The sequence below is a fragment of the Colias philodice genome, chromosome 9 (genome assembly GCF_061535455.1).
Source record: "Colias philodice isolate Cphi_HAF_F1 chromosome 9, ilColPhil1 Martin Lab GWU primary, whole genome shotgun sequence".
Classification (NCBI taxonomy): Eukaryota; Metazoa; Arthropoda; class Insecta; order Lepidoptera; family Pieridae; genus Colias; species Colias philodice.
Window position 1 is genome coordinate 10,697,830 of NC_143094.1, and position 10,225 is coordinate 10,708,054.

The 10,225-nt window shown below is 36.0% G+C and overlaps 1 protein-coding gene across 3 annotated transcripts in view; it reads left to right on the top strand.

Moving 5' to 3' along the window:
- nmo (serine/threonine-protein kinase nemo) overlaps nucleotides 1-9,788 on the top strand; it is a 111,105-nt gene extending 101,317 nt beyond the window's left edge. Inside the window, exons 6-10 of one of the 3 annotated variants that reach the window (XR_016316101.1) lie at nucleotides 510-636; nucleotides 2,367-2,537; nucleotides 2,876-3,095; nucleotides 3,553-3,700; nucleotides 5,594-9,788. Coding sequence is in view for 2 of the 3 variants with exons in the window: in XM_089699460.1 (XP_089555586.1) it covers nucleotides 510-636; nucleotides 2,367-2,537; nucleotides 2,876-3,095; nucleotides 3,553-3,646; nucleotides 4,433-4,529 (709 nt within the window). In the remaining variant the exon portion in view is untranslated. Of the gene's footprint in view, nucleotides 1-509; nucleotides 637-2,366; nucleotides 2,538-2,875; nucleotides 3,096-3,552; nucleotides 3,701-4,432; nucleotides 5,566-5,593 lie in introns of those variants that run through there. The other 2 variants (XM_089699459.1, XM_089699460.1) reach the window with 2 other exon arrangements.
- The last annotated feature ends 437 nt before the right edge of the window (nucleotides 9,789-10,225 follow it).

Here is a 10,225-nt window from a genome sequence, read left to right on the forward strand (position 1 = left end):
TTTATCTACCAATATTAGAAAGGCGAAAGGATACTTACTATGTTTAATAGTTGTATTACAATAACAGAATAATTGTGATAAATGAAATAATTATATCATGTATACTAGATATCTTTATAAATCTAGAAAGCAATGGTTAAATATTAAATTATATGAAGAGAAATATATTTTGCAATGAACATTGCCCGTAACGCCATCTAGTCTCAGAACAAATAAACATTGCGAGCAATGAGGATGAAAAGCAACCCACTTGGCGCTATAGGGTCGTAAACACTGCTTCAAATAGGTCATTTAACATTAATTCATGATATTAATAATTTCTAATAATATTTTAATTCTCATGTAATAAAATTATGTGTGTTTGTTGGTTTTTCTATAAAGAAGCAACCCTAAAATGTACCTGTTCACTCTCCTCTTGAAGACCTCCAAATACTCGTCGGGGAACACGGGGTCTATTATTTAACAATTCTTGTAATTATTGATTACTAATGAACAACCTAACATTCCAGGGCACCAGAGATCCTGATGGGCGCGAACCACTACACGGCGGCGGTCGACGTGTGGTCCGTGGGTTGTATATTCGGCGAGCTGCTCGGCAGGCGCATTCTCTTCCAGGCACAGAGTCCTGTGCAGCAGGTAATTTATTAATGTATTTTTTTATTAATATACCTATTTTATTTGTACCTTTTAATATTTTATTATTATATTAGAGATTGTAATAGGCCGCCTTTCGTACATATGTGACTGTGTATAATTATTGTAATTAAATTATTGTCTAAGTTTGTTGGTCCTGGTATGTTTGTACAATAAAGCATAAATAAATAAATGATAAAATATAATGACCATTATATACATATAATGAAGCTTACAGGGTTTTATTATGTTCATGCTAACTGAGCTGGCAAACGTTCTGCTTACACAAGCTGTGTAAGCAGAACGTTTTTAGGGGATTAAAAAAAAACACAAAAAACCGCATAAATAGATAAAAATTGATCAAGTCGGTTCGGAGGTGTTTGGTTACAAACAATGTGACAAGAGAATTTTAGAATATTCTCAACGTTTCTTCCTTGTGACGTCACAAAATATAATTTATATTCAAATTGTATTTACTTCCTGTAGAGGAAAATCGCGTGGGTTGTCTTTTTATTATAATAGCGATTGAAATTGACGGCAGAACCGAGATGCCACGAACAGAAATGTTATTAATGTTAAACGTACTTATTTGTCTCGTATTTTTCTTGAGTTATTTATTAAGTACCAACATCTTAAGGAAGTTGGAATAAATATGAATATAATATTACATTAAGCAACGGCATTATGTATGCATTTGTTTATCCTAAAAAATAAATAATCGTTAAGTAGAGTAGAGTAAACAACTTCTTTATATCCTATCAATGGGAAAAATTTGGTTGGAAATGTTCATTTTTAATGTCGTTCAAGCGATTATGAACCTACTTCGATCAAAATTGACGATATGGGACTTCATTGAGAATCATTTTTCTACTACGTTTTTTTTTAAATTTTGTTTCACAAACACGGAAACATATTCACGAAAATAACTTAAATAATCAAAAAAAAGAATTATCACATAATTTGCCGATGTGCATGAGTTTTGACGTATGGTATAAATAGTTATTTTATTTTGTCACTGGACGTATTGCATAGAAAGTTTTCATCGCTCGAGGAAATGCCGTACCTACGCATCCGTGTGCGTGCATGCTTACGTATAAAATAAATAGAAGAATGCATGTACCTCGTTATTTTTAAATAACAAAACAAAAAAAGACGTGTGGCACTCAGAGACTGCCGCGGTAAAGCTATTGCATAGCATAAAAAGTTTCACCGCTTTGCCGGTCGGAGTGGGGGGTGTTAGGTTATTTCGTTACGGATTTTTTTACATTCAGTCGCCGCGCTCGAAGGCCCGCGATATAAGCTATGCAATAGCACAGAATACATAATAGTAGCTAAACGCTACAGAACGGACACTCTCCGCCTCCCGCCAAAATTAAACACTTACCTCACCCCGCACGATCAACCTAAAAATGGTCCGCATATTTCTGCAAGGACGATACGCAACGAAGATTGACAACATTAATCAAATTGACTTAAAGTAATTTATTATTTTGGATTTGTGATTACCGTTTTTCGTAGAAAATAGTTAGATATTGTGCTGTTTACGGATGTATTTCATCAGAAAAACGCGAATTTTTTTACGCTAGTCACAAATGTGCCAACCATAAAGCGTTAACACACACATTTGCAGTCTCTGCAGTGTGACTGTCAAAACGATAATTTTGTATGGAGTGTCCGGGGTGTGGCAATAGCTTAAAAACTCTATTCTACAAAAGACACATAACAATTTCCAGCTGGAGCTGATCACCGAACTCCTCGGCACGCCGTCGCTGGAAGACATGCGGTACGCGTGCGCGGGCGCGCGGGCGCACATGCTGCGGCGCGCGCCCCGCCCGCCCGCGCTCGCCGCGCTCTACACGCTCTCCGTGCAGGCCACGCACGAGGCGGTGCACCTGCTCGCTCAGGTATTTGTTTGTTTGTGTAAATTTGGTAAAAAGTTAAATTATCCAATATCCATACCATATCCTACTAACTGAAAATATATTACCCTCACAAAAATTACTTACACACACTTGACGCTCTAAATACGATGTATCATCAAACGCAATACAAATCTTACGTTGTCTAGACTCTTAAATTAATTATTATTAATATAAAAATATTTCTCTGCAGAAATTTCTTTCCGAACCGGTGGTGAATTACTATTTATTGTATTTTGACGGACTAAAAAACTTCTAAAGGAAGTCAAGTTGAATAAATCAATGTGTGAATTTGAGTTTGACATCTCCATTAAACACTTCAGATGCTAGTCTTCGACCCGGCGAAACGAATCTCCGTGGTAGACGCACTCGCACACCCATACTTGGAAGAAGGGCGGCTCCGCTACCACTCGTGCATGTGCAAGTGCTGCTACAGCGCGCCGCCCGCCGCGCGCCACTACTCGCCGGACCTGGAGCCGGTCGCGCCGCACGCGTTCCACGACGGCTGGGAGAGGAAGCTCACGTCGGTGCACCAAGTCAAGGGTGAGTGCTGCGTGCTGGGGTGTACGGGCCGTGTACGTTGTAGGGAGTTGGGCAGGGATTGTGAATAGACTTATTGAAAAAAGGAGGGGGGTTATTCAGAAAGTCTGACTGGAAATTTGTCATATTTCTTTGTTGTAATATATGTTCCTTTGTGATGTTATTCGATGATTTATTACGAATTGACTTGTTATGTAATTTTAACTTAAATATTCTGTTAAATTTTGGAACTTTTTGAGGTTTTATTTAGTTGGTTCGGTTTATTTTGACATTCATTAGTGTGATTATTATGAAAAAAAAATAACTACTTTTTGTACTTTAATTTCATTTTTGTGCAAAAATGGACAAATTAAAAATTTTTCGAAAATATTTTATCACATTACGTACCGTACTGACCATACATTATAATATCTACCCAACTAACCTAACCGCTAACGACCCACCCCCACTATCTCCGCAGAGGAGATCCACAAATTCATAGCGGAGCAGCTGCAGACGTCGCGCGTGCCGCTGTGCATCAACCCGCAGTCGGCCGCGTTCAAGAGCTTCGCAAGGTAAGGCGACGCAACCAACCACCGCAAACAACCAACCAACCAACCAGACACTAGGTGATTTCTTTGCGATACCTAACCGCTTGGTGCCTGGCGGCGTGCTGATTGGCTCTTTGTAGAATTTTTTTTGAGGGTAGTCATAAATTTTTGTAATTTTTTTTTTGGATTGAAATGTTTATTTTATATTACTAGTATTTCTTGTTGTAGATATTTTTTATTGTTTTGGTTTTGGGGGCCAATCATCACAGTCAATAGGCACCAATCACTGAGCTATTAGCGACCACCCGCACCCAACTACATACGGCCACGCAATTTCTCAACGTGTCGACAACATTGGGTTAAATATTCCTTCTTACCACATAGATGCGTATACTAGCGATTTTGGCTATATTCAAGTATTATTATTTTGTTCTAGTAGTCTTGCTAAGTTCAAAGTGTTGTCAACACGTTACGTTTTATATGAGATTAGATCATCACAACTAAGTGTGGAACCAAGCAATCTGTGTCCGAACCGAGATCAGGTTAGGTACCCATAGTATAGTATGAAGGTGGTCGCAGAAGTTAGTCCCGCAATCCCGTCCCATTCCCGCCTATGTAGTTAAGTTTCGTAGGTATTTTTTTCCTTTTTTTTTACCAGCCTCACGGCACTACAGTCCGACCTGTGCATGGATTTTTTTTTCTATTTCCTTTCGCTTCCGAGCGTCAGCCACCGCAGTTACGTCAACCCTCTTGAAATGGTGGTGCTAACGCTGCCGATTTTAATAATTGGTTTTTCTGTGTTTGCGGCAGCCCTAGAGCGAGTACGAAAGCAAAAGTTTGTTCCCCTTTCAAGACAGCGGCAAAAATACTTCTGCTCTCGCCTGTGATATTTCTGTGCGCTGCGTAATGGCGTAGTGCCCAAGTACAGTAAGCGTCACCGCACGTTATATTGTGTTGTCCGTATATACGCGGGCGTTTATCGAAGAGGCAACCCTGAACTAAAAAAACAAAACTGTGTTAACACAAATTAAGTCTTATTGGTGTCATGTTAAGAGCTAAAATCGTTTAACAAGTCCATGGTTTTAGTGTTGCCTTTACGAGAAAACGTCAATCGTAATTTCAAAAGGGTTGATCGTTGGATAGTTTATCTTTCCCGTTCCGAATGATATGCATGCGTTTTCTTTCGATTATCTGATGATTTTTTTAGCATTTTGGCGATCATTTACTTTAAACTTTTTAGTGAAATGTTTTATAATATAATATATTACACATTTATTTTAGTAATAAATATCCCCTTTTACTTTACTATCCCTTTATTAAAAATATATTTACAAGCGATCGCTAAAATGCATTTATCAGTTGAGCAACCAGAAGAAATAAAGGTTTTGAATGCAGTTACTATGCGGTCACGTTGGGAGTTTTATTTGACCTGTTTCCGAAATATTTTTATAAAATGATACAAAATTATTATAAACTAAAATAATGTAATTAGAATAAAATGTGTGATGATCTTTTTTTCACTTAAAATTTATTGAAAAAAATAGTAAAAAAAATAATTAATTTCGGAAGCAGGTCTGTGATCATGGTTCAGAAAAATGTTTGTCCCGAAAAGTATTTAGTGCATGAGTAGGCAGTGAGCAAAGTGCCAAGCACTCGGTTGTGGTGATTTTGTCTTTTTCTATAAGTAGTAGACTTTCAGTAGATTTGATTTGCAATGCAATTTTACAGTTCTGATATTTTGACAAAAAAAATTAAATTTAATCATTAATTTCAAAACAATGCATGGTCGAACAATTTTGGGACGTATGTTGGGATCATTATTTATAAAGATATCATTTAAATTAAACATAAAATAAAATTGTCATATTGCTTTGCAAAGTAAAGTTTGATTCCAACACAAGTCCAGTGGCCTGGGTGTGGGTAAAGCACGACACAGACTTGCGACTAATCCATGCGACTCGCGACTTGCAGCTCGACAGTCGCGCACCCGTCGGAGCTGCCGCCGTCGCCGCACCAGTGGGAATGACGCGAGTCTAAGCGCGGCTTCGACAAGCGCGCCCTATATTAAATATACTCGCTGAGACTCTGTTCAAGGGCTTTGGGCGCTATCTCCCTCGCTAACGACGAAAAAAAACGCAAACGCCGAACGGGAATTTTTGTTTCGAACGCGCAAGCAATTTTGATCTCAATGTGTTTGTGAGCGAACGCTGTTTCGCGTCTGTCTCTTTGTTTGTACGGATGGTAGGATGACGGTGATCAACACTACGATAAAAATGAAAAATTATAAAAAAATGACAAGAGCGCTTTACATGTTTCATTAACTTCAAAGCTATAGTGACGAGGGTCACACTTATTTTTATTGATGTAACTAACGTTTCGTATATATTTTGGTAGTGAAATGAAGTATTCTATGTATAAGATTGTATGATAATTTTAATTTTAAATTTCGGTTTTGTCAATAATGAATAATAATAATAGATGTAAAATTCACCAATGTACAATTGATAACACCAATCGATGTTTACATTTCACTTAGTTTATATATTACGGATTATATGTGTACTATGAGATATATTGAAGTGTTTATAGATATAATTCTGATAATGATCTGATCTTAGGAAAAGTCGATAAAATACACCACATTCATGACATGCTAATTTTTCGCATTTACGACGCAACCGTGTTCTAAATATACAAGTAAAAGACTACGAGATTCCTTCTCATTTGCGATAGAGAAAATAAATAAAAAAACTTATATATTTACCAAATATTTTATATTTTCACTTATATTATATATTATAGCGTTGGGTGTATGTTTGTAGATTAGTATAGATTGGTATCGTAGAGAGCAGTCAATGGGTAGGGTAATGAAAGGTTATGATAAGTTCCTTTGAAATGCGGTCACGAAACTGGCCTGAATTATTCAAATGGATGTTTCAATGTGGTGTACAAAGAATGGTGAAGGACAAAGATAGTCTAGAGCGGACGGTATAGAACTTGCATACCTCGTATTTAAAGGGCCATGCTTGTTAGGGATAGTTACATCATTTTATTCGCTATTCCATCAGATAGTTGTGTATGTGAGGGTAGATTTTTGGTGTGTGCCTGAACGTTATGTGGATTGCAAGCAATAAACGTTGCAATATATTATTAAACGTCTTAGCGGTAAATTTAGTTTTATGAAAAATGAAAAAAAAAAATATATAATGATTTTTGTGTTCGTTAAGGCCGCGTTCAGATGGCGACGCGCTTATGTCGAAGCAACTAATGAATCTCGACGTGTCGGCCGTCTGTACTCGGCCTGTTTTGTGTTTCCCTAAACACCATTGTATGTAACATCGACTGACATTTTTATGTAGTTAGGTTAGATAGATATAGAAGTAAATTGACATATTTCAGTAATTACAATTTTTATTATTAATATCGCTGGATGGAGGAAAAGCAGCATTTTTATTGTGAGCGTCAGAAATTATTGTGTAAAATATTTTATATATCACAATTTAATACTTAAATGCAAAGATATTTGTTGATTATTTTTTAAAGTTGAGTAGATTCAACTATTAAGCCTGTATAAAAATAAAAATTAGTTCATATTAAAAAGTGATCGATACGTCTACATAATATGGTGTAGATATGAAAAATAAATATACTGCTTTTGGTCTATACTACGGTAATATACATGTGGTAGTGTGTAACGTTTATTTCAAGCATTTATTATTAGTGATGTAATAATTCTGATGTGTGATAGTGTGCGTGTAATTTGTCTTTATTGGCCATTGATATAATCTTAATATGTATACGTTTCAAAATTGATGTTCTCCTTATTTTGTGTAGTTATGTATCACGCTGCTAACATGTAATACATAGATTTGTGCGAGTGTCAACGGACGTAGCCTTAATCTAGTTCAAAACTATATTACTGATTAAAAAATAATTAAAAAAATGTGTAAATAAATTGTGTAGTATTAATTAGTTTGGTATGGGATGTAAACCGATATAGAAATCCAATAGGTTGGCGGGTTTTCTGTTCGAATACGCAATAATTTTAAAGATGTAATGTCTGTTTCAATTTATATTTTGCGTATTAGTACAGATAAACGCCTAGATGGTACAAAATAGAGTCTGCCCAAAATACTATTATCACACGTGTTGACAGAAACTTGAAACAGAAAAAAACATTCTAGATATATTCCTGTAAATTTAAAGTAAAAAAAAGAAAGTACGCAAAATGCGTGCACGTGCGTCATAATAGTGTATTGGACAACGGACCCCACCTTGCCTTATACAGATAACTGTTACTGTGATCAAAAATACAGCCTCCATGCTGCCGCGTATGACCTGTATATAGATTGTACGTAGTCGCTTCCAAATAGTATACAAAAAGCGGTCGAAGCTTCGAGAAACGCCTGGAAACTTCGACCGCTCTCCCAGTCGAGGACTATTACCCGAAATAGTTTTAGATAATCGATAACTGCTGTACATATAAGTGAATTCGATTCGTATTTCAACACGCTTTTAATTCTACATATTATTACTAATGTGTAATTGTAAATAATTCGTTTCCAGACTGTTAGAGATCTCGTTTGTTGTTTTAAGTACACGTTTCTTTCCATTTAGCACACAAGTGATCTTTAGTTTAGGTAATGAGCTGATTTTGTGTGTAATTGCTACTGGAGGGTAGTTCACGAACATGTGGCTCCACCTAGCGGCGATTACATAAAAACTCGGCACGAATTGACGTATTAGTTTGTATGTTGGTCAGTCATTTATTTTTTTCTTGTAGCCGTAAGTTTTATCACTTGAATGCTTACAGAGGCAAGCGAGGCACGATTCATGTAAATATTAGACAGTAAAAAGATAAGACTTTAGATTTTATGTTAATAACAAACTGCCTCTGCTCTTAGTCGCATATTTTTACTTTAATTTCTATTACTTAAGATTCTTCTTATAATTATAAAATGATAAAAAAAAAATCCCCGCTCGGCTGAATGTTTGAGACATGTGACTTAGACTCGAATACAGAATGAAAACAGTCGATATTACGTGTCTCAAAAATACAGTTGTCCGGAAGTTAGTAAGATTTTTTCGTATTTAAGACGTTTTATTTTCACTTACCAGTCGTGTTGTAAATATATTCGTGCACTGATAGACGTGTTTAAGTTGATCTAATTTTAGAATTATTCAAAATGGCTGTATATTAATTGTACGTAATGCCCTTATGTATAGGGCCGTTTCACACAGGAGCATAAGTAGCGTCATCTGGCGTCGATTTTGATTCTGTAAATGCATTCTGTGTATCGGCCCTTTCCGCAAGTGACAGTGGTTCCGTGATAAAGTAGGAATACTTAATTTCTAAATGCTCGAAATATACTCAAATTTTGAGGAGCTTTTATAAATTTGTCGTGTTACAAACGAAACAAAAAATGAAGATTATAAAGCGTTTGAAATTTGAATGTATTATGAGAATTTTTATAAGGAACCATCCAATGTCATTTTGCGGAAGTTAGACAAATAGTCGGAGTTGCTTTTATTTGCGATAGGGACCTATCGATTTCCTATATTCGATTAGTTACGTCACACTTTTAGGATTGTGATTTAGTTGGAAGGTGACAGGACGATTGTAAATATATTTGTATTACTGTCGAGTTAGTTGCATTTTACCATTGTTGCGAACTGCCAAAACTATTGTAATAATTTTTTAGCGTCTTGTACCGGACACACGGATAATAGCAATGTCTCACTTGTACTCAGTCGACTATTTCGTGTACTAGCCAATATGTGTCGCTCAGTACAAACCTAGTTAGAAAATATCATTTCATTTCGTCGCTCAATGTGAATACAGCTTTAGTGTGTCAAACAAGTATAGACCGTAACACAGTAACAATAAGGTACATTTTTCTAACTAGATTTGTAATGCAGAGTATAAATGTATTAGATTGTGAAGCTACATAGGTACCGGGAGTAAGAGCATTAAAACGTGACGTGCTTAATATCTACTCTAATAAATGTAATTGTAGTGTTAATTGAGTGTAAATGATGTGTAAATGAGACTTCCGGGAAGGTAAGAGATGAGCAGTGAGAGTTGGTAGTTATCTGTGTAGCGGTAGTGTAGCGGGCGTAGCTCCACCATTGGACCCGTTCTAACAATAAAACTATTGCATAATTATATTTTGTTTTATTTATTGCCTTCCTATTTTAGATGTTGATTACAGGGTGGGGTACAGGCAAACTTTTTTTATGTTAAAGTTTAAAGTTGACGTAAAATTGCTGAACACTTTTTTGGGATTACATAACAGAAATATACATTTAGTCTTCGAATTACAAAATTACACGAATATACAAAACTACCTTACTAGATACAGTTAAGAATAGAAAATATAGTTTCTAATCACGGGTCACGGGTGACTGAGTTGGTTAGGACTTAGGCATCCGCCCGGGAATGGCGTGAAAGGATGCGGGTTCGAGTCCCACCTTGTGATCGATTTTTTTTTATTCTTTATAAATTTATAGTTTCTAATATTTTATGGCAAAGTATTTTTAGCTAAAAAAGTCATCTGGTATACAGCTTTAATTATAAATTATAATACATACTTTTTAATGGGC